This window comes from Mesoplodon bidens, assembly GCF_964165515.1.
Source record: "Mesoplodon bidens genome assembly, chromosome: 9".
Lineage (NCBI taxonomy): Eukaryota > Metazoa > Chordata > Mammalia > Artiodactyla > Ziphiidae > Mesoplodon > Mesoplodon bidens.
Window position 1 is genome coordinate 101,915,178 of NC_138166.1, and position 25,066 is coordinate 101,940,243.

At 39.4% G+C, this 25,066-nt stretch overlaps 1 protein-coding gene across 11 annotated transcripts in view; it reads right to left on the minus strand.

Annotated features, from left to right (window-relative positions):
• Positions 1-25,066, minus strand: part of KMT2C (lysine methyltransferase 2C) — a 291,663-nt gene that overhangs the window by 158,617 nt on the left and 107,980 nt on the right. For 9 of the 11 annotated variants that reach the window (XR_014016732.1, XM_081244958.1, XM_081244956.1 and 6 more), the window contains exons 3-6: positions 16,541-16,682; positions 10,141-10,341; positions 6,488-6,636; positions 5,232-5,341 (exon numbers count right to left, since the gene is read on the minus strand). Coding sequence is in view for 10 of the 11 variants with exons in the window: in XM_081244958.1 (XP_081101084.1) it covers positions 5,232-5,341; positions 6,488-6,636; positions 10,141-10,341; positions 16,541-16,682 (602 nt within the window). In the remaining variant the exon portion in view is untranslated. The remainder of the gene's footprint in view (positions 1-5,231; positions 5,342-6,487; positions 6,637-10,140; positions 10,342-16,540; positions 16,683-25,066) is intronic. The other 2 variants (XM_081244951.1, XM_081244952.1) reach the window with 1 other exon arrangement.

Sequence of the window (25,066 nt, forward strand, 5' to 3'; positions counted from 1 at the left end):
ACTAGCCCCAGTAAAGACCTTGAGCTTCTCTGGCAGAAGCACCATACACATGCTGCCCTATCTGTACTGCTGGAGGAAGAGGGAGCTCTGCATGCCCCTCATGGGGGGAAACGCCTAAAGAAGCCTGCACATGGGGTCTTCCAGACTTCATCAAGGTCTTTCTCCATTAAGATCTTTTCATTGGGCTTCTCCCCTGGTGGCGCAGTGGTTGAGAATCTGCCTGCCACTGCAGGGGACACGGGTTCGAGCCCTGGTCCAGGAAGATCCCACATGCCGCGGAGCAACTAAGCCCGTGCGTCACAGCTACTGAGCCCATGCGCGTAGAGACCGTGCTCCACAAGAGAAGCCAAGCCACCTTAATGAAGAGTAGCCCCCACTTGCCACAACTAGAGAAAAACCCGTGCACAGCACGGAGACCCAACGCAGCCAAAAAATTAAAAAAAGAAAAAAGAAGAAAAAATATGGGGTTGTGGCAGATGATGAGGGTGAAGAAAGCATGAGAAATTATCAATCTAAGTGGAGAGATGTTACAAGTAATGTTTTAATGTTTTATTTATAGAGTAAGGCTGAGCATTTGATTCAGAACTAGTTAAATAATGGAAATATGTGTTGGAGGTTTATGGGATATTTCTTTGGGGGGCAATGAGTGAAGTGCCGGAAAGAGGGGCGTTAGGTACGTAAATGGTCAAACATCTGTAGAATTCAGGATTAAAGTCTTCCCTTGGTAATATTCAAATTATCCAGATTTCCAAGATGTTGGTAGCACCCCCAGGGCTCCAAAGAGGAAGTTAAAAGAGAAACGCCATTACCTTTCCTGAAATACAGGTTGTAGTTTAGCATATTCTTCCATCTAGCAAAAGATAAATAAAGTCCCCTGTGGAAAAACTGAAAAACAATCTGTGGGAAATTCCAGAAAAACTGAACTGCTTGATAATGCATGCCATTTAACAATGGAGGAAATATATTAAATGTATTAGTTTTAAGACAGAAATAATATTTCCTGATCACGGGGGGGGGGGGGGTACCCGTCAACCTCGGCCCCACGGGAGCTGGGTCCTGCCTGTGCAGTGCAGGTGGCTCGCAGCGCCACTAGGTGGCAGTAGCACAGCCCCCTCCACTGGGCCACAGCACTCAGTATCGCCCTTCACTGGCAAACTGCACTCATGCATACATTCATCCCATAAATGACTCCCTTGTGTTCCAGGTACTTTGTCAGGCACTAGAGATAAAAGGACAAACCAACACATACAGTATTCATGCCCTCATGACGCCTACAGCCCTAGTGGGGGGACCAAAGGTAATTAAATACTCACAGAAACAACGTAAATTTACAAATGTTGCTAAGTGACATAAAGGAGAGATACATATTCCAATGACAATGTATATTAAGGACACGTGCTCAAATATTTCTCATTTAAAGATGTAGACAATCCAAAAGTTTAGAGTACTGCAAACCCCCATCTGAGCTTTGTATCTTGTTCTTTTCCATCATTAAAAGATTGAAAGGTCCAATGCTAACTTCAGTTTATTTCAGTATCTGTCAAAGCCTTTTAAAAAAATGATTCTCACAAAAATAGGGAGATCTAAACAAAAGTACGTATTTCTATAACCATTTTTCAATCCCAACCAAAATTATCAAAAATTAGCCAGTAGATTTTCACCTTCCAAAGTAAAAAAATATTAACTTTTAACAAAGGGGTTTAAAACATCCTTCAACTCTTTAGAATATTTTAATCAGGAAGTTCTGTGTCCAGGATCTTTTGGCAAAACCAATGTGAGAGTATCGTTGTTGTCTGATTACAAACTTTCACTGTTTCTGGCAATAAACTCCCAATAGAAATAGTTCCAAACATCTGTTTTCAAAACGCTCGACCCTCAGCACATGTTTCTGTGCAAAGTCATTACATTCTTATTGTTGAAACACCACCTTTATCTTGAAGAGGCAGATGAGGTGTTTATTTTCTTTGAAAGCAGAGGCAGATACAATACATTCAGCCACATGTCATCCTAATAACGGTCAACAAATTTTTAACATCTCTTTTTTGGTAAAATAAAAGCCTGTTCTAAGTTCAACAGCGCTTTTACACACTTTGCCCCTGGGGAACCTTTTAAGACATCAAAGATTTTTCATTTTCACCCCATCCCACACTATCTCTTACGCAGGACTGTAAAGATTTACTCTATTTTAGAGGGGTTCTTTTGACAATTATAAATTTATAAACTTATATAAAATTAACCACACTGGTGACCTCCTTTAACACTCTGGCACTTACTTGTGACTTCTTTCTTGTAACTATGAATGATTCCATGAATGATCTTTAGGGCTATTCATTTAGGCTACAAGTATTTATTGAGGAATGACCAAAACAGAAAAAGATCCTTTTCAGAAGGGCACTATTATCTAGTGAGGAGAGACAGACAAGATTATTAAGTAGATATACACTGTGTTAGATGCTGGTAAGTATGGAGGAGAGAACAATCCAGCGGGGGGTATGATGGGAGGAGGAGACTCCTGAAATTTTCAATAGGGAGCCCAGCAAAGCCCTCACAGATTAGGTAACTTCAATAAATACCTAAAGGAAATGAGGGAGGAAGCCATGCATGTAGGGAACAGGGACTGCAAAGGCCTAGAGGTGGACGGTTTTGAGGAAGACCAAGGAGATCACTGAGGCTGAAGGAAGCGAGGGAGGGGAAGGGTTACAGGGAGCGACGTCTTAGAGCACTGGGTGGGCGGGGGAGTGGTGAAGATGGCGGAGGCCCTGCCAGTCAGGAAGGACTGGCTTTTTTCCTCTTAGTGAAACGGGAAGTCACTGTAGAGTGTTAGGCAGAGAAGTGATGTGACTTGACCGACGCTACTTATCTATTTTATCAATTTATTTATCAGTGTGGCTCATTCTATGGATGAAAACCCAAGACTATCATTATTTTCTGTTACTGCTCAAATTGGTCCAGCTCTTAGGAGCTCCTTCAGGTTGGCTCCTGTGCTTTCAACGAGTCCCCATCTCTCTGAGCACTTCCTTGCTTTCTGGCACCTCATCTTGTATCTTCCCTGCACCATGAGCCACTTTTCAAGGAGCTCTGGTCCTTTTTGCTGGAGAACACTGGTTAGAAACCAAGATCTAGGCACTAGATGTGCTCACTGCTACTGGAAGTCACTACTTCTAGGCCTTCACAGGGGACAGAGCTAGGAGATAAATGCAGCATACTAACACATGCATACACACATACCTATATCTCTGTATCTGTCCATATAAATATTAAAAACCTTAAGTTTATATTGATATCTACATTCTAACACCACAAAAATCATTTTAGAATTTCACTCACTCGAGTACAGCAGGTATGTGCATGTATATGCAGTGTTTTTTTTGCCTTTAGCTTTACGGGTATCCAGTCAAGACACTATTTTTCAGTTGCTTAGTTTCTTCCGTACCCCTGTCATTGTGAATTGTGCTATCCCGTTTTAGGTTCCCCCATAGCCCAGATGGCTGTAGTTGCTTATTCAGGGGTAGGTGAAACATTCTTATGGTTCTAAGAGTCAGAGCTATACAAAAAGATACATCTGAGAAGTGTCGCACCACATCCCTGCTACACGGACCCCACTCCTGTCTTCATTCCACCTGTTTCCCACCCACCTTTTAGAGACAGGTAACCAATATCTCTACTTTCTGGTTTATTCTTCCTGTGTTTCTTCTCCACAAACGTGCACATGCGTGTACACTTTCTTACATCGCATTCCTTCCTACAAAAAGTGTTGCACACCGTAAGTGGTCTTTTGCACTCTTTTATTCCACTTAAAAGTATATATTGGAAACTACTTTGTATTAGTTCATAAAAATATTCCTCATAGTATTTTTACAGTTGCACAGTATTCCACTGTATGAACCATACCACGGTCTATTCAACCATTCTACTATGTGTGGTCAGAGATTGTTTCCAATATTTTGCAAATTGAACAATGCTGTTAATGTTTTTGTATTATTGGAGGCATATTTTCAGGATAGAATCTCAGAAAGGTCAAAAGTGCATGTATAGTCTGTTAGGCATTTTGCCAAATTTCTCTCCAGAAGACATGTACCAATTTGCATTCCCACCAATGAGGCATAAGAGTGCCTATTTCCCCACAGCCTTATCAAAAATGGGTTGTTACAGTTCATTTTAGCCTTTGTTCATTGCCTTTCCTATAATGCTTTTCACTGTCACAAAATATTCCAAAACTACTTCTAAAGTAGTTCATGGAAGAAACAGTTCTCACTGATCTATCACAGTCATGATCTGGCCATCTAAGTATGTTCAGACTGTGGAAATTATTTATCGTGCATTATACTGTTCAAAATTTGGTAATGTAAGCCTTTAAACGTAATGTCACATTTCCAAAACAAACACTCTTAACTTGACTAATCCTGAGGTGAGGGTTACTGATCCATATAAAGTAGGTAATTTTGATCATCTGAGTAAAGCAAATGTTATAATAATTGAATAATTAAATCTAAGTCCTTGTCTCAACAATACTTTTGAAATGTTTACCTATATTAAATCTATTAAAGCCCATATAATTTCTACGGTAAAAAATTCCACTTCTAATATTCCTTTGGAAGGCCTGTTTCACTTCTCCCAAATATACCTGTCAAAAACCAAAGGGAATTTGTAGGCAGCAAAGCAATTTCACTTCATAGGGTTTGTTGCCTTTATAGATGGAAGGTAAACGTTGCATTTATTTCTCGATTCAAAATCACACGAAAATTGCAGTGAAAGCTTTGAAAGATGGCAGACTGTGTATATGATATTACTTTGGGATAGTGCCAAAAAGACAAACCGAACTGCCAACTTTACTGCAAAGAAATATTTTAATCAATTTTTAAAATAGCAAACAGAGCTAGCTCACACTGTGGACTAAAGATGTCAAATCCTGTCTCTCTTATTTTAAATCTTCGTCAAAGAGTTTTGTCTTAAAGAGTAAGATGCGTCATTATAGTAATACCCATTTCTAAGAATTTTAATTTCTGATTTAAATGTAAGATATTTATTTTAAAGATCTGCATTTATTGCACAACTTAACATACTATATTCTAGTGGTCTGCACAAACTACTCTTGGATATAAATTAACAGTTTCCTATTTTAAGGGTTTTTACATTATAGTAATCATTTAATAAATCTTGGAAGTGAACCTTTATGTTGACACAGTAAATGTTATAAAGCTGTTGTTTAAATATGTGTTTCTTCTACTTACTTCTGTGCTCCCTGAGACAACAGCTCTGTCCACGTTCACTAACAACGGTTCTTCCATCTGGCACAGCCTCAGTGACCATTCCACACAACGGTGATGAGCCCAACAAGTGCCTAAAATGGTTAAAGTGAAATGAAGCAACTGAATAAACATTAAACGTATTAACGCTAATAAGTAAAGATGAAAATCCCCCAAATCAATTCAAATGTGTGAATACACAATGGCATTGGATATTTGTGATACCACTAAAGCAGCCCTCCTCGAAATGTATCATCTAGGAACTTGTTATAAGTGCAAATATCGGACCACAACCAAGACCTACTGAATCAAAAACTCTTGCCAGGGCTTCTCTGGTGATGCAGTGGTTGAGAGTCCGCCTGCTGATGCAGGGGACACGGGTTCGTGCCCCGGTCCGGGAAGATCCCACATGCCGCGGAGCGGCTGGGCCACTCAGCAGTGAGAGGCCCACGTACAGCAAAAAAAAAAAAAAAAAAAAAAAAAAAATTCTTGCCATGGTGCCCAGAAATCAATGTGTCAACAAGCCCTCCAAGTGATTCTGATGCACACTGAATTAGTGGTTATTCCTTCAACAGAGAAATTAGTTTCTAGTCATTTTATTTAACCGTTACTATATTTTATTTGGTGTATTTACATAAAACATAAAGGAAAATTACTTAATACTTCGTTTCTGACAAATAAGCTACATACACACCTCTATTCCACTGCACCCCACACCAAGAGCCCACATCAATCGTCACTTACAGCTCAGTCTTTAAACTCTCTCTCACAGAGCACGTGAACAATTACACGCAGTTCTTCACTCAAAACCCCAACAGCACCAAATCACGAGTATGGATTACCACACTGCGTTAGAGGACATTCACAGGGCTTAGATCTATTACCCTTCACCCCTACTTCAAGGAGACCCAGACTGCCATGTTCCCCAGGTTTTCATCGAGCCCTTCAAAATGTCTCTCTCCGCAACTCTCAGGTCTCCACGGCACTGCTGCCTACACAAGTGTACAGGCAAACCTTTATAAAAGCATCCAGCCCAGTGATGGCCCTGGGCAGATGCTAAATAAGTTAGGTAAACATAATTAGACAATTTATTCTACCTAAGCAGGTATACTTAACAATGACGTTTTTCCAACGTGATAATTATTTCTAGATGAACGGTATTTACTATTAAGTTGATAATTTGCTAAAGTGAAAATGCTCACAGAATCAAAAGGTAGTTATTAATGAAGACTGGCTCATACCTGTAGGGTCAAATAAGGCTTGGACATCAATGGCATCTGGAAGGCCAACCAGACTGAGTTCATCCCATAATTTACCAGCCTGATCATCTGAAGCAGTCTGAGTGCTTACACTTACACAAGATACTATATTCTGCTGAGGAGACCGTTCCCTGGAAAATAAAATAAAACAAAATAGATGTGAAAGTGATAACAAGTAGAAAACTGTTTCCTTTGATAACGACTTAAATATAATGTACTGCCTAATTAATTTTACTTAGGCATAAACTAACATAAAACAACTTTTAGAATATGTTATTATTCATAGTATAGATATAAAACTGGATAGCTATATTATATCATGTAAGCAACTAAAAAAAAAAAGTCTCCAAATCCATAAGGAAGTGTTACAAATTACAGTTGCAGACTTATTTTGCCATTTTATATATATTTATTTTAATTGACACTCTAATAGTCTAGTCAGGAACATATTTTATCACATAAAATGAATATTCCCTTTGGCCTTACTTAAATGCTTAAAAAACAACTTGATCAAATCAGATATTTCTAATTTGCTTTATAATCAGTGAGGACTACCACAACAGAGCTGGCAGTTAATTTTACGGACAGCAAGGTTACTTCCCAGGGGAAATGAAGACCCACTAGAAGTGTGAAGAGGGAGGCACTGGGAGTGAAATGTGAGCCCTGGAGCTTCCTTGCGGTCCCCTCAGTAATCTCGACAGCTGGCCTGTGGCATGATGCTGCAGGTATCCTCTGCTAAGACTTTACCTCACAAACCAGAAGTAAAAAGCAAAAACAAAAGAGCTACTAGTGACCTGGGAATAAGGAAAAAAGTGTAACAGCAAAAAGTACAGTATAAAAATGAACACTGAGTAAGTGTTCACTGAATAACATATGGGAGATTTCAAACTTTGAAAGCCCTAAAACTTCATATATGAATTGAGATCAAGAAGTAAACAATGACTATTATTGTGACTAACATTAAACACGGGAAATCAGATGGCCAGCACTAAGACTTTAATCTTCTCCTGATATCATAGTATTTAACCTGATCATAATTCTGGATTAAATCACTATTGAATATAGATCATAACTCACTGCACTGCTGTATGCTGGATATATATCATGATTCCTATTAAGAGAAAATCAGCACAATGACCAGGGTACTAAACTTTTTTATACCTGGAATCATTGAAAGAAAAAAAGTATTAACATATTTCAATAAGTACATTTAAATATCAAACCATATAAAAAATAACCAGTATTTTTTATGTTCAGCAGTAGAAATGCATAAACTTTTTTCTTTTAAAGTTTACCATGCTATGCTAACTTCAAATTCTTGTTTTTATAAAATTTGTCCACAGTGAAATAAGAACAAACCTTCCAATAAATATAATCTCCATTCCTACAAATACATCTTCATTACTAACTTGCTAATTTATTAGGAGGAAAAAAAGACTGACAGTTCATCAATGAAGACGAATGCATTGTTTTAACATATTTTCTTTATACCCGTAATTTGATGGCGGGACAGGTATAAAAACCCATGGAATGACTAACCAGTCTATTACTAAGCAGTTCCCAAGCAGCAGGTTAGTCAAATTTCACCTTGAGGTTTTACAACCAGTTTGTATGCACACAACATATCAGTAAGATGCTGACGTCAACCCTAAGGGTGAGAGGAACCCAGCTTCGGAGAGAACATGGAGAGAAGTGAGCTGAAATGTTTACATAGCCCCCCAATTTTAAGTCTAAAAAAAAAGAGGAAATGAATCCTTGATTATATATTCTTATACTTACTGCACCATGAGGGAAAAACTATTTTAAAATCTTCCTTTTCAAATTAAAAAATTAACTAGCTGTTTATCTGGTTTATAACTCATTAGCAACATATTTTGTAAATATTAAAAATCATTACCAAGCTAAAGTAACTGTTTATCCCTAAATGATTTCCAAATTTCATAAACATGCTTTATTCCTAAGGTCCATTAACTGGCTTGTTATAATCACTTAATAACTTGTTAAACTCTTAAAGACTTTGATTAAACCAAGGCTATTTTTACATAATTATTTTAGCTCATAAAGTTTTCACTAAAAATTAACTTAGCTTATAAAATAAATAAATAAATAAATAAATGAAGTCTAACTGTGTTTCCCAGAACAGTTGTTTCTTAATTGCCATTATTCAAGGCAGAACATGAGGATATAAGATATAACCTGGTCCGGTCCAGTAAATTTACTAATGACTGATGGACATAAGTTTTCTGGACTTTTTTTTTTTTTTTTTTTTTTTTTGCGGTACGCGGGCCCCCCACCGCTGCGCCCCTCCTGCCGCGGAGCACAGGCTCCGGACGCGCAGGCCCAGCGGCCACGGCTCACGGGCCCAACCACTCCACAGCACGCGGGATCCTCCCGGACCGGGCACGAACCCACGCCCCCCACACCGGCAGGCGGACCCCCAACCACCGCGCCACCAGGGAAGCCCTGGACTTTTGATATATCTTATTAGAAAGTGAGCTCCCAATTGATCACGAAAGGTAAAGCTAGCTATGGCCTTTAAAACACCAAAACTCTAAATACAATACTTCTAAATTTCCTTAAGCTGTTCCACTTTAAATTCTTTTAAAAGTGTTTTTCTTGTTACTGTTTCATTTCCTACTTCAGGTCTTCAAGGCATTGGCAGGAGTCCAAAAGAAGAAGCCAATCAAATAAGTACAACACAATGCCTTAGTACTTAACTTTGGATAAAAGCCAGACAGGCACTTGGATGATTACATCATCACCCTCAAGGGGCAAAGCTGGTTAGCCTTCCAAGCTAAATTAATTTTTACACTTTCTCATCAACCACAGAAACTTCTATTCCCTCAACTACCAGAGCCAAGTCCACGTATTAAGATGGCCTTCAAACGAACCTACAACATATAAAAAAATTATTAACTCCAAAAGCAAACATATTAGACAAGAGTTTGGGGGAACTATAAGGTCCATGAATATAGACACACATATATAGTTAGACAAATAGTAAATTTTTTTTTAATTATAGTTGATTTACAATATTATATTAGTTTCAGGTGTACAACATATGTAAATTCTTTCATTAAAAAAAAAGCATCTTCTTTGACTTTAGAAAGGGCATTCTCAGCACATGATTATTTAGAAGGAAAGAAAGTTAACACTGTATTGTAAGAGTTTACAGGACAATTCAACATTCTCTGAACCATAAAAACAAACAAATAAATGACACATATAGGTAAAACCACTTTGGTTTTGCTATTCTTTTATGTTATACTCTTACAAACTATTTAAAACTTATCTAGGAAAAGGAAAGAAAGATCTCATTGATTTTCTAAAATTTTCATTCCATATATAGATAAATTCCATGAATCCCCTCTAGCCTTCCTTACATTATGTTCTTTAAAGTTTTCTTCTTTTTTGTTAATACACAACTAGCGTAAACTTTTTTTTAAATAAGAAAGAAATTTTGAGAAAATGAGTGTCTGCTGGGTTAATGGTGAGTCATAAAGCATCGTATGAATGTTGGAAACACAAAAAATTGTTCAGTAACAATCCCATTTGTATATTCATAAACATCGCAATGTAAATAAACTATATATAGTCTTACTGCGTTAGAACCACTTAAATTCAAAATTGCTTACTTTCTCTGTCCTCTTTGTTTTCGTGGTGTTGAGTTTTGTATTTTCTCACAAGTTCCACTGCTGTTGTCATCAACGTCCTTCTTGTTAGAAGGCTGGTTTTTCCATGGCAAAATAAATCCAGGCGTTACTCTAAATTGTTTTAAGTCTCCTTGTCCTAAGGAGCTTTTTTCACCACAGTAACAAAAAGCGCAGAGCTGTTCACTGGTAGAAATGAAAAGTATGGAAGACAGAGAGGAGAAGTAGTTTTATTTAACTATTTCAAGTTCCAGACAATTGCAGATACTTGTGCTTTAAAATTAAATATTATGTCTTTAGTGCAAGCTAAGCATTTAAATATATCTATACCGTAAGAACAATTAAGTTCAATAAAAATTATACATTTGCAATTCTACTTTTCTATACCATGATTTTTTTAAAGTAGTATATACCAAATCAAAAAATTATAGTTTGTGCTTAGAAAAACAATTTTCTTTTAAACCTGATTTAAAAACCTCAAAGTATTAAAAAGGAATAAAGAAAGTAAAAAATTAAGGTTGGGGAAGAAGGTACAGTTTAATGGCCACTCAATTATATCCCAGCTATGTAAAACAAGTGGTGACCAAGTTTTACTTAACTACTTGATGGAACATTCTTTATGCATAATATATATACCATACACACAGAGATATAAAAAAATAAATTTAAGTGGGTTAAGCAGTTAGTGATGAGGGACAGGGGAATGGACAGAAAGGGTTTAAGAGGAGTGGGAAAGGGATGAATAGGCAAAGCGGGATTTTTAGAGCAGTGAAACTACTTCATATGCTATACTGTAGTTAATGACAGATACCTGACATGACACATTTATCAAAACTCATAGAACTATATGTAACACAAAGAATGAATGTAAACTATGAACTTTAATTAATAATAATGTATCAATACTGGTTTATCAGTTGTAACAAATGTATCACACTAATGAAAGATGCTAATATTAGGGGAAACTGAGGCAGGGAAAGGTTGGGGAGGGGGAACTCTGTGTACCATCTGCTTAATTTTTCTGTAAACCTGAAGTTGTTCTAAACAATAAAATCTATAATTTTTTTTTTTAAAAGAAACTATTTAAAAAGTTAAAGGACAGGGCTTCCCTGGCGCAGTGGTTGAGAGTCCGCCTGCCGATGCAGGGGACACGGGTTCGTGCCCCGGTCCAGGAAGATCCCACATGCCGTGGAGCAGCTGGGCCCGTGAGCCATGGCCGCTGAGCCTGCGCGTCCGGAGCCTGTGCTCCGCAACGGGAGAGGCCACAGCAGTGAGAGGCCCACGTACAGCAAAAAAAAAAAAAAAAAAGGTTAAAGGACAAAAACCAATATATACTTTTGGAATACATGCTTAATAAGGGATCTTAGAAAAAACCTAATTAAAAGAACTGCTCCTCTTGGATATATCTTCTCTTCTCAACACATTTATGGCTGCTGTACTCAAATCTTTCTTCTCAAGCATTAAAGTTCCCACCATCACCTCTGTAGTATCTACCTCAGGAACTTTCATAATGTCTTACATTAACAGGTGATAGAAATAATCTTTTCAGGTAATGTTTAACTCAAGTTAAATTCATATTGGACCTCTCTCAACTAATTACCTTTGTTTATAAAAGTCACCTATTTAAGTTTTTCCAATATTACGTATTTCAATTTCATGATAAACTGTGCTGTCCATTGATACTGACACATACACACACGCGAGCGCGCGCGATTAAATGTGGTCTACTTGCAGAAAAATAAAGTCAAATAGGGGAAAAAATGTTTTTCTTCTTGCCTAAAGCATACTATCCACCAATATCCTTTGCCAGTGTCTTATTAATTTTTTTAAATTTTCTTATTTATAATTTTCTCTCAGCTATTAAACTTACATTTCTTTCAGCATACCCTGTTTCTAGTTTGTTTCTTCCCCTAGAAACATTACCTATGAGGAGCAACAATCAGATGGACAGCAACTTTATGAACAACACTGATTAGGAAATGGAGAAATACGTTTAAAGTATTGACAAAAAAATCTTAACCTTCAATTTTATATCCAAAACCATAACTCAAATGTAAAGGTATAATAAAATTATTCCCAGGTTTCTAAAAGACCTGAGAAATTTCACCACACAACAGACCCACAATGTAAATATTTTTAGAGAAATATTCAAATTATTAAAGAATTAGGAAATGTTACAAGGGAAGTAGGAAATAAAGACTGTCAAAGGAGCTTCCCTGGTGGCGCAGTGGTTGAGAGTCTGCCTGCCGATGCAGGGGACACGGGTTCGTGCCCCGGTCCGGGAAGATCCCACATGCTGCGGAACAGCTGGGCCCGTGAGCCATGGCCGCTGAGCCTGCGCGTCCAGAGCCTGTGCTCCGCAGCGGGAGAGGCCACAACAGTGAGAGGCCCGCGTACCGCAAAAAAAAAAGACTCAAATATCTCAGAGTAATTTATTGTTAACTTTAAAGGGTGGCAAAAAGGAAATCCCTGGCTTCCGCTTTGGATGTAGTAGAAAGTTGCAAAGAACTCTGCTCCCACCATCACAGCAACAACTTGCCAGACAATCCACAAATTCACTTTTCTTGAACACATCAGATTACAAAAGTTGCAGAGCAAACAATTCACCTGCAGTTGAATGAAAGGCACTTCCAAGAAGAGAGGAGACACAAGCACTTGCTTAATCTGAGAAAGAGGCCACTCACTGGATGTCATCCAAGCAGGCTAAAGAATTCAGTGAAAATTTTATAAATTGCTAAAAGCCAAGTGTGTGGCGGTAGGAGAGTACAGAACATCCAGGACCCGCAAACACAGGGGAATTCTAACCCACTCACGAGCTTCTCTCCGTGCACCTCCCCTGGCACTCGTGCCCACCACTCAGGCATGGAGAAGAGTCCTGAGAATGCACCAGTCATGGTAAAAGCCTGGGCAGGAGAACAGCAGAGACATGGGAAAGACACAAAGATCTTTCTTCTTCATCTTCCCTGAGAAAGAAAAGCCTCAGACTGGTAAAAGGAGAGCAAAAGTCTCTGCCCTGCAATGGTCACGACCAGCTGCAGATGGAGGAATGAATGGGGGAGGGGATGAACCTCCACCCTGGAGGAGGAGCAAGACCACGACCTAGACCCAGACCACGACAGGTCTCCACTAGCTGAGACAATGACGGGACCCCCGAGACCTAGGGACACAGTGCTCACCTAAGAGTAAAGCTGAATCAGAACAATAAGAAACATCCTGCCAATCCACTCTATATCATTAGTGGTAATGCAAAATAGTACAGTCACACTGGAAAATACTTTGGCATTTTCCTTGAAAAATTATCTCTCTCTTAGGTATTTTTACCTAAGTGAAATAAAAACCCTACGTTCACACCAAAATCTGCAAGTGAATATTTATACCAATTTTATTCATAACTGCCATAAACTGGAAACTACCCAAATATCCCTTAATTGGAAAATGATAAATTAAATGTGGTAGAGGGCTTCTCTAGTGGCACAGTGGTTAAGAATCCGACTGCCAATGTAGGGGACATGGGTTCGAGCCCTGGTCCAGGAAGATCCACATGTTGTGGAGCAACTAAGCCCATGCGCCACAACTACTGAGCCTGTGCTCTAGAGCCTGCGAGCCACAACTACTGAGCCCGTGTAACACAACTACTGAAGATTGCATGCCTAGAGCCCCTGCTCCACAACAAGAAAAGCCACCGCAATGAGAAGCCCACGCACCGCAATGAAGAGAAGCCCCCTCTCCACAACCAAAGAAAGCCCGTGCGCAGCAATGAAGACCCAATGCAGCCATAAATAAATAAATAAATAAATTTATTTTTTAAAAAAATGTGGTAGGCACCTCCATAAAAGAGAATCCTACTTAGCAATAAAAAGGAAACAGCTACTGATATATGTGGTGACATAAATGAACGTCAAATGCATTAAATATGCTAAGTTAAAAAGGCCAGAATCAAGAGGACACATACTTTACAATCCCACTCATACGATGTTACTGCAAAGGCAAAACTACAGGGTCAGAAAACAGGTAAGTGACTGCCTAGGGCAGAAGATGGGATCAGGAATGACAGCAAAAGGGCACCAAGTAATTTGTTTAGTATGATGGAACTGTTCTTTATCTTGTTGTGGTAGTGGTTATGTGACAGTATACAACTGTCAAAACTCACTGGGTGAATTTTACAGTAATTTTACTGTATATATATATAAACCTGAATTTTTCAAAATATGAAAAATGTTAGGGGGCCAAGACAAAATAGGAAATATATATTTAAATAACTAGAAAATGAAATGCTAGATAGATACAAAGAGATATGAAAATATGATAAATCATTATTCATATTGCTAAGACTAAGAAATCAATTAGAACTCTAAGTTTGAAATTCTTTCAAAATTAAATTCAACAGGGTAAAGAAACATGAGTCTTAAGGAAAACCGTCTCAAAAACAAAACAAAATATAATGTATAATCAATAGGAAAAAATTATCAATGCAATAAAAAGCAGGAAAAAAGGGAAAAAGTACAGCCTTCACAGGGCTCACATGACAGTAAGGGAGATAAATGAACTGTCGAGAAATAAAAAGTGCAACAAAGGAAAATAAAGCAGAAACAGAGGGTAAATGTGGTGGGGGCTGTGTTTTATTTATTTTTCATCCTACTCTTTTATTTTGAAAATTTTCAAACCTTCCCGAAGATGTAGAACATAGTGGGGATTTGAATTTTTTTTTTTGTTTTATTCTTGGTTGCATCCAGTCTTAGTTGCGGCACGCAGGCTCCGTAATTGAAGAATGTGTGCTTCTTAGTTGTGGCAGGCAGGCTCCTTAGTTGCAGCTCGCCAGCTCCTTAGTTGTGGCATGTGAACCCTTAGTTGCAGCATGCATGTGGGATCTAGTTCCCGGACCAGGGATCAAACCCGGGCCCCCTGCACTGGGAGCGCAGTCTTAACCACTGTACCAGCAGGGAAGTCCCTGAAATTTTTAATATAATTTATATATTTAATTTAAATATAAGAGACAGCCAAAGGAGAGTTTGGGAGAAACTTGATTTACATTTTAGAATGATCATTTTTGCAATTGTGCTAAGAACAATCTGGACTGGGGGAAGCAAAGAGAAGAAGTGGAGAGACCACTTAAAAGGCAACTACAGCCTCCTAAGGATAAGAGGACTTGGACTAAGATGGTAGGCAAATTAAGAGAGTAAGTACTTGTTTGGGATATCTTCTAAAGGTGGGCTACAAAATTTAGAATGCGAGGTATGAGAAAAGAGAGAAATCACGGATTAACTCAAAAGGTTTTGGCCTAAGCAACTGGGTGAATATTGGTATTATTCATTGAAATGAAGAAATCCTGGGGAGAAGATTTGGGACAGGCCTGGGGTCAAAATCAACAATGGTTTTGGGCATGTTATGGTTGCAGTGTCTAGTATACTTCCAAATGGAGATATCAAGCAGACAGATGGAGAGCGAAGTCTAGAGTTCAGAGAAAGGTCAGCCCTCAAAATATAAATGTGGGGGCTTCCCTGGTGGTGCAGTGGTTGAGAGTCCGCCTGCCGATGCAGGGGACACGGGTTCGTGCCCCGGTCCGGGAAGATCCCACATGCCGCAGAGCAGCTAGGCCCGTGAGCCATGGCTGCTGAGCCTGTGCGTCCGGAGCCTGCGCTCCGCAAGGGGAGAGGCCACAACAGTGAGAGGCCCGCATAACGCAAAAAAAAAAAAAAAAAAAAAAAAAAATATATATATATATAAATGTGGGGTTTCATTAGCACACAGATAGGACCTAGCTATCTATCGGACTGAATAATAAAAGTAAACACACCGAGGACTTCGACCTGAGGACTCCAACATGATAAAGGTGGGGAGTCTGCACAGCAAAAGACAAAATGAGGAGGCAGATGTGACAAAAGCAAAAGAAAGGAAACATTTCAAGAAGATGGGAATATTCAACTGATGGATGGTTTCAGTTTTATTCATGTCTTCCAAGTTAAGATCTAAAAAATTACAAGACTTAAGCTGAATGATACACAGAGAAGTTATAACATCCTGTATTTCTTTTTTTAAAGAATGAAGAGAGGGTAAAGAACAAGAGTATAAACTTAAGTTTACAAGTAAATAAAAAATCAGTTCTCATGCTCAAAGCTTAGACGTTTTTCTTCTTCTAGGAATCGCATACTGGAAATATTCTGTCTTGGTCTGAGGACAGCAGAGTAACACAGCAGACCACTGCTCTGTTCTACAGCCACCTAAGCCCACCGACGTGCTTCACTCCAGCTACCCGCAGAGCCATCAGCTCTAAAAGTCCACCCAGCTTTCTGTCCTAAGCCTGCACTCTCTGAATTCCCTCTACAGTCAACTCACTGCTCTTTTTCCCCGTCACTAATCTCCAATCCAGCTGCATTCATTCTCTAACCTGATTTTGGCTTCTATACCAACAGAGACCAGGGAGGTTGCAGATTCCTCAGACACAGAACGCTGAAAGGCTGGGACTGGCTGCCTGCTGCTGTCCACTTCTGCTTCAGCATCCTCTTCTGCTGATTGTTCTTTGATTTCTGCTTAATAGTAAACAAGAGAATACAAAAAGTCATTCTGCATTATACCAATCTTTAGTGAATTTATCTATAAAGCATACATCGTAAAGGAAAAATAATGAAGCAACAAATGACAATACTTAACTAACATAGGAAAAGCTTATATATATAATTAATGGTACTGTTTATATTTATTCTCTATTATAAAATGATAATCAAAATAATGTAAAACAGGGCATACTTTTCCAAATTACAACTGACGCAAATCTTAATAATAACTGTTAAGAACCTTATTTTCAGGATTATAGCAGTTCCTCTACACAACAAATGTGACTCATGAAAAAGTTTCTTGGTAATTTATAAATCGAAATGATCATTAATTTAAAACAAGCATTACGGCCTCTATCAGCCATTCTAAAAGCTAAATGACTGAAAAGAACACACCTTGACTCCAGTGCCTTTTTCAATTATCCTCAAGACTCCAACCCCGAACACCTCACACATACTTTCTTAGGAGGCAACCTAACTGTTGAGAGGGTTTCCAAACACCATTACCCCTAATGTCATTCCTCTCTTTAAATAAAAAGACATATCCACCACCCTGTCCCTCACACTGTATTGTTAGACATTAACAGGCATGACCCCTGCACTAGCGCTCTTGATGCAATCCCACGCTCCTGGCTCCATCTTTCCTTCCAAACTGGAAATTTACACATACTCTTCTGCACCACTACCCCCAAACCAACCAACCAACCAACCAACCAACAAGGAAAGCTTAGAGTCGTCTAAGCTCCTCCTGTCTTTTCTTCCTTTCACCACCAAATTTCACGCAATGGGACTCTGGAGTGGCTGCCCTCCACCTCAGACCCTTCCTACACGGCATCCATCCTCCAACCACAGCACTGTTCTCTCCACCTCCACTGGTGGCAAAAGAACTAATAAGTAATCCCGGGCTACTCACAAGCCTTCAAACACTCCAGAAAATTCATCTGGCACCAAGGAGTACTCACTCCCTCTTTAGTGAAATGCTTTTCACCTCTTAAACACAGGGAGATATCATGGATTAATATGGGCTTTGGAGTCATGAGGACAAGTTCCACCAACTACAAACTATGCAACTTTATGTAGAAGTCATCTCTCTCAGCTTCAATTTACTCCTCATAAAATTAGAAAACTACCTATACTTCATGAGGTTAACAAAGATTAATTAAACGGTCTAATCTCTGTTTCTTCAGCTGATTTGAGACCTCTAAATGTGAGTACAGCTCTCTACATGTCCTTTACGTGTTCATCTTTTGTGTGTGTGTGTTTTTTTGTTTGTTTGTTTGTTTTATTGCAGTATGTGGGCCTCTCACTGTTGTGGCCTCTCCCGTTGTGGAGCACAGGCTCCGGACGCGTAGGCTCAGCGGCCATGGCTCACGGGCCCAGCCGCTCCGCGGCATGTGGGATCTTCCCGGACCGGGGCACGAACCCGCGTCCCCTGCATCGGCAGGCGGACTCTCAACAACTGCGCCACCAGGGAAGCCCTGTGTGTGTTTTTTAAAATAAATTTATTTATTTATTTATTTTTGGCTGTGTTGGGTCTTCGTTGCCGCGCGCAGGCTTTCTCTAGTTGAGGTAAGCGGGGGCTACTCTTTGTTGTGGTGCGGGGGCTTCTCACCACGGTGGCTTCTCTTGTTGTGGAGCATGGGCTCTAGGCACACAGGCTTCAGTAGTTGTGGCTCCCGGGCTTAGCTGCTCTGTGACATGTGGGATCTTCCTGGACCAGGGCTCGAGCCAGTGTCCCCTGCATTGGCAGGCAGATTTTTAACCACTGTGCCACCAGGGAAGCCCAACTTACTGATTTTTTTTAAATTTATTTATTTTTGGTTGTGCTGGGTCTTAGTTGCGGCAGGCGGGTTCCTTAGTTGCAGCATGTGAAGTCTTAGTTGCGGCATGCGTGTGGGATCTAGTTCCCTGACCAGTGACCAAACCCGCGTCCCCTGCATTGGGAGGCGGATTCTTAACCACGGCACCACCAGGGAAGTCCCTGACTTACTGACTTTTAAGTCAACATCCCTAACCCTACCTCCTGTCCTGAGCTCCGGACCATACTTCAACTGCATACGAGGCACATCTAGCAGCTTGAACACTCACTTTCACATCAAATCTGATTTCTTATCTCTCAGATCAGCATGACTTCCCTGTCAAAGTCTTCTAGACTCAAAATGAATTTTAGAGAACTATTCTGACGAATGAATAATTTTGAAAACTATTAATTTTTTAGTTAGAAGTAATTATAAACAATTGTAAATCCTGTCGAGTCATAAAATTAATGATGCAATGTTATCAAACATATGGTTTTGGTTTTCCTATTTAAAATGCTTCTTTTGTGCTTGCTTCGGCAGCACATATACTAAAATTGGAACGATACAGAGAAGAATAGCATGGCCCCTGCGCAAGGATGACACGCAAATTCGTGAAGCGTTCCATATTTTTGATGCAAGAGGGAAGAGATATGGGGATATATGTATATGTATAGCTGACTCACTGTTATAAAGCAGAAACTAACAAACCATTGTAAAGCAATTATACTCCAATAAAGATGTTAAAATAAAATAAAATGTTTCTTTTTAAAACTGAAGTAGAAAAGTTGACCATAAATTAAGTGCTTGTGGGGTCTATTAATCATGGTGTCTGTCCTGCCTACCCCTAGCCACAAAACTGGTATAGAATCAAATCTACAAATATAAAATACACTTGTAACAAACAAGGATTATAAAAAGATCTGCAAACTTTACTATATAAAAATATTCAATTTCTATATGACAAAGGACCCCATGAACAAAATTTAAAAGTACATCACAGACTGAAAGAAAATACATGTGATCTGTATCCCCCAAAAGGTATTCAAATCCAGAATATGTAAAGAACTCCAAAGATGAATAAGGCGCATAACCCTGTAGAAAAATGGACAATGGACAAAAATCCACGCTCTCTTATTTTTTTTAAGATTTTTTTTTTGATGTGGACCATTTTTAAAAGTCTTTATTGAATTTGTCACGATACTACTTCTGTTTTATGTTTTGGTCTTTTGGTCGTGAGGCATGTGGGCAGGTGGTTAGCTCCCCAACCAGGGATCAAACCCATACCCCCTGCACTGGAAGGTGAAGTCTTAACCACTGGACCACCAGGGAAGTCCTTCTCTTTCTTTTGTGTTGTTCAAGTCTTAGTAGGGTACATAACTACTCAGCAACAGACTTTATTTCCCAGTTTTGCAGCTAAGCATGGCAAGTTCTCAGCAACAGAATATGACCAGAAGTAACCATGCAATTTCTACATGACCTTAAAGGAAGGGGTTTGTTCTAGACTAAGTTATGTTCCCTCTTTCCTATGGACTGGACCATGGGTGTGTCAGCAGCCCAGCTGCGATGCTGCAGATGAGAATAACACTCTGAGGAGGGCATAGAAACAAGATGGAAGGAACCCGGGTCCATAAATAACCACAAGGAGCAAAGACACGCCATCAGCCTGGACCTCTCACTCTCAGAAATATTACACGAAAGAAAAATGAATGTTTTATTTAAACCACTGCTGTATTTGGACATCTCTGTTACATCAGTTTAACCCACGCTCTAACACAGAAACTGGCATCAGGTGTGGAGCACTGCCGTAACAAAAACTTAAAATAGGTGGGCTGGTGAGCAGGTGAGAGAACAGTGGTAGTAGTGTTTGGAAATCAACTGACACCATTTATGCTATATCAAAATATATGGTAGTGCTGTGACCTGCAGGAACTTGAAAAGCAGACCAGCTGCCTCCAGAGCTCTAGGGAAAGCATCTGGAGAGAGCCAGAAATTATTCTACGTCGCCTGCCCTCTAGCACTTTTACAACCAAAGACAGAAAGGAATACGGTACTGCTTGAGAGATTCTCTCTGTCTATAATATTCAAAGTACTATAAAATGACCATATATAAAAACACCTTTAAAGAAGCATTTCATTTCTACCCAGAGGTGTCCAGAGCATATGTGGGGTATGCCCTTTTTGTACCATTTCTACTACTAGGTAACAAGAAAAGGTAAGAGTCAAGAGAAGAAATGAGAACTGTAAGAGAGGAATAAGAAGAGGGCCTCAGGGCTCCCCTGGTGGCGCAGTGGTTGAGAGTCCGCCTGCCGATGCAGGGGACGCGGGTTCGTGCCCCGGTCCGGGAAGATCCCATATGCCGCGGAGCGGCTGGACCCGTGAGCCATGGCCGCTGAGCCTGCGCGTCTGGAGCCTATGCTCCGCAACGGGAGGGGCCACAACAGTGAGAGGCCCGTGTACCGCAAAAAAAAAAAAAAAAAAGAGGGCCTCAGAAGCTTACAATGAACCAGGTGGACGAGGGTCATGTCACTACATCCCTGGGAACACATTGCTCCTAAGAACCAGCGCCATTTAGCCTGCATCCCCCCTCCCCCAAAATCAGGGTCCCTCCAATAGGTATGGCCTGTCCGTTCTCTCTTAATATGTTGTTAACCACCACTATGGCCTCTAGTCAGAATTTTTCTTCTAGCAAATTGAGGCACAATCTCAGGTATTCTGTTGTTTTTCTCCCCCTGAAAAATAAAATACATAACACTTTAAACACTTTTTGGGTTTTATTGTTTACAACTAAGGGGAAATAAGTAAGAGGACAATCTGTCTGCCTGTCTCTCTCTCAAATTAGACCTAGAAAGAAATGGTAAGGTTAAATATGAGTGTTATTGGTAGGTTGGTAGGTCTTCAGGTACACAACTTTTGTAATTTCAGAGGGGAACAAAACAGATTCAGACAAAGGGATTTTTTTTTTTTTTAAAGAAATGGGACCAGGAACAGGCCTGATCCACAAGGAGGACAGTAGTAAAGCAGGCTTTAAAAGAGTTCTCTTTTCTTAAAAAAAAAAAAAAAAAAGAGGAATATTCTCCTCTAGTTATTTTTCCTGCTGGCTCTGCCCATGATTCTAACCTGGATCTGCCAAAGATCCAATAAGGATTGGTGGGTTTTGGTCTTATTTTTGGTTTGGATTTTGTTGTTTTAATCATTTGTTTTTTAAGGAATACAGAAAAGTCCTATAACTGCTTCCTAGGGAACAGTTCCAGCCACAAAATAGAAATAGAAAAAGGTATCCCTAAATATGTGAAACTACACGTAATAATACAACCTATATTTTTTGGCTGTCACTCTTCATTTAGTAGAAAAGTTAGGTCTCACTATCTGTCAAAGTCAAGGCAGGACAATTAAACTAGTGTTTACGTCCCTCTCTTCTCTTAGCCCAAGTCTTCAAAAGACTGTCAGAGTTTGGCAGCAGGATGTGAAACAGACTACTCTGGCTGAAATGAAACCCAAATATCCAACAAGAGATGTCATCCAGAGATGCTCTGGATGAAATGACTGTGAACCCAGAGACAACTGAGGGAACAGTTCTGATGCAAGTACTTGGCTACCTGCAGTTAACTAACAGAAATGCCTCAAACACCATCCTGTACTTGTGCCTAATGCAAGAAAGCTGGCCTTTCAACCTGTGCCACTTTGCAGTTTTTGCCTTTCATGGGATTCTATTTGTCCAATTGCCTACAGTCCAGAAATGTGCAAATAAGAACAAACACATACTTTAAAAAAAAAATCATGTAAAGAATTTAAGTGTTGAGAATTCCCTGGCGGTCCAGTGGTTAGGACTCCGAGCTTTCACTGCTGAGGACCCAGGTTCAATCCCTGGTCAGGGAACTAAGATCCCACAAGACGTGAAGCACAGCCAAAAATAAAAAAAATTAAAATTAAATTAAAAATGTAAGGGTTATATTTTTCTTTGATACAAAATCTCCAGTGTATCTTTCTCCTTACTTTGAACCTGACCTAAGATACTGACAAAACCAGCTGGTCACAAAATGCTCTAAAACCAGAAAGATGGAGTCCTCTCCAACCCTGGGGATGATCAGAGTGGGGTGGTTTTATTCGAAGCACCTACTTGTGTGTAAACTCAAACCACCAGGTATCACATGTGGGTGGTAACTACACTAAAGAACCTAAGAGAACTTGGATAGCGTGTGCACTCTAGGCAAACCTTTGTAGGTACATAGGTAAATGGGACACAACTGTAAATCACCTCTAACCGTGCCCTTACACAATGCCATTCCACCTCCCATGACTCTTACTCTTAGTTAGGATTAATCCTGAATAGTTGGTTCTATGACACAAAAAAGTTTAAAATTAATAGCAAAGGCTGTTTTGCCGCTTTAGTTAAAATTCAAAGGCTTGGAGTCAAATGGTCCAGAATTTGCATCATATCTCAGTCATTTGCTAGCAATGTGACATTCACAACTTGCTTAATTAACCTCATCTCAATTTCAGTTTGCTAATCACTTAAAAGATAGCTAATGCCAGCTACTATAAAACTGTCTCTAAGGATCAAAAAAGATAATACATTGGGCACTTAGCCTAATGCCCTAAATATACAGTAAGTGTAGGTATGTAGCTGCTACTATGATTACCTACATTCACATACTATAACTATGTATTTACTTTCCACCTAGTTGGATATCACCCACCAGATCGTACATTATTAAACTGTATTGTAGGAAGTGACAGGAATAAAGAGAACATTTATTTAGCACCTCCTGGCTCTTTGCCAGGGATTCAATAAATCATTGCTTTAGAATGATTTTTTTACCAAACAAAATTTTGGGTAACTACTATGTACCATACATTCTAGTCCAATGGTAGTACGAAAATAGAGTCTATTTTATTGTGTTTATCAGGGTGCATATGATAAAGCATCTCTTTAATGGGATAAAAAAAAGTCAGGATCCCTATGCTTAATGAATCTATTCAGGAAACAGAAAATGATGGCAATGGGACACAAACACTGTCATGATGGAGGTACAAGGTATCATGGGAGTTAAGGGAAGAGGTGGAAAATATAACTTAGAAAGGCTTCAGAAAAGTATCAGAAGCCCAGCTGAAACTAAAAGGATAAGTGTAAGTGCGCCTAATAGTTCTCTCACTTAATTGTTCTCTTTTAAAAAAGAGTAATATCTGAAACTAACACAACATTGTAAAGCAATTATATTCCAAATGGATAAAGAATATGTGGCACATATATACAATGGAATATTACTCAGCCATAAAAAGAAACGAATTGAGTTATTTGTAGTGAGGTGGATGGACCTAGAGTCTGTCATACAGAGTGAAGTAAGTCAGAAAGAGAAAAACAAATACCATATGCTAACACATATATATGGAATTAAAAACAAATTGGTTCTCAAGAACCTAGGGGAAGGACAGGAATAAAGACGCAGATGTAGAGAATGGACTTGAGGACACAGGGAGGGGGAAGGGTAAGCTGGGATGAAGTGAGAGAGTGGCACTGACATATATACACACTACTAAATGTAAAACAGATAGCTAGTGGGAAGCAGCCGCATAGCACAGGGGGATCAACTCGGTGATCTGTGACCACCTAGAGGGGTGGGATAGGGAGGGTGGGAGGGAGACGCAAGAGGGAGGGGATATGGCGATATATCTATATGTATAGCTGATTCACTTTGTTATACAGCAGAAACTAACACAACATTGTAAAGCAATTATACTCCAATAAAGATGTTTAAAAAAAAGTTTAAAAAACCAATAAGTTGTAAAGATCAACAAAAGAAAAAAAAAAAAGGAATATCTGGACTTCCCTGGTGGTGCAGTGGTTAAGAATCTGCCTGCCAATGCAGGGGGACAAGGGTTCAATCCCTGGTCGGGGAAGAGCCCACATGCCGCGGAGCAACTAAGCCCAAGTGCCAAAACTACTAAGCCTGTGCTCTAGAGACCATGGGCCACAACTACTGAGCCCGCATGCCACAACTATGAAAGCCTGCAAGCCTAGAGCCCGTGCTCCGCAACAAGAGAAGCCACCGCAATGAGAAGGTCGTGCACCACAACGAAGACTAGCCCCGCTCACTGCAACTAGAGAAAGCCCGCATGCAGCAACAAAGACCCAACACAGCCATAGGTAGATAAATAGATAGATAAATTTATTTTTAAAAAAAGATAAGGAAACTAAGTCTGAACGTTAAACAAGCTTGAGGTCACATAGCTAACAGGAAGCAAAGCTGGGATACACAATCAGATTTGTGTAACTCCGAAGCCCAAGGGTGCTCTTTCCACTACTACACACTGCCTGGCACGATATATGATCTGATCATAGCTCATAAGTTTTATGAATAAATTCATGTTAAACAGAAATGTTAGTATTTTACTAGGACCATGTTACTGAGGAATCATTTGTTGAATATGAAGAATGAGATGAAAGTTGAAAATACAAAGTTTTTCTCTTTACTTCTTAAGCACTACTGAATAAAATTATAAAGTAGTAAGAACATTTACTTCACAGCAAAGTTCACGGAAATAAAATATTTTGATCTTGGT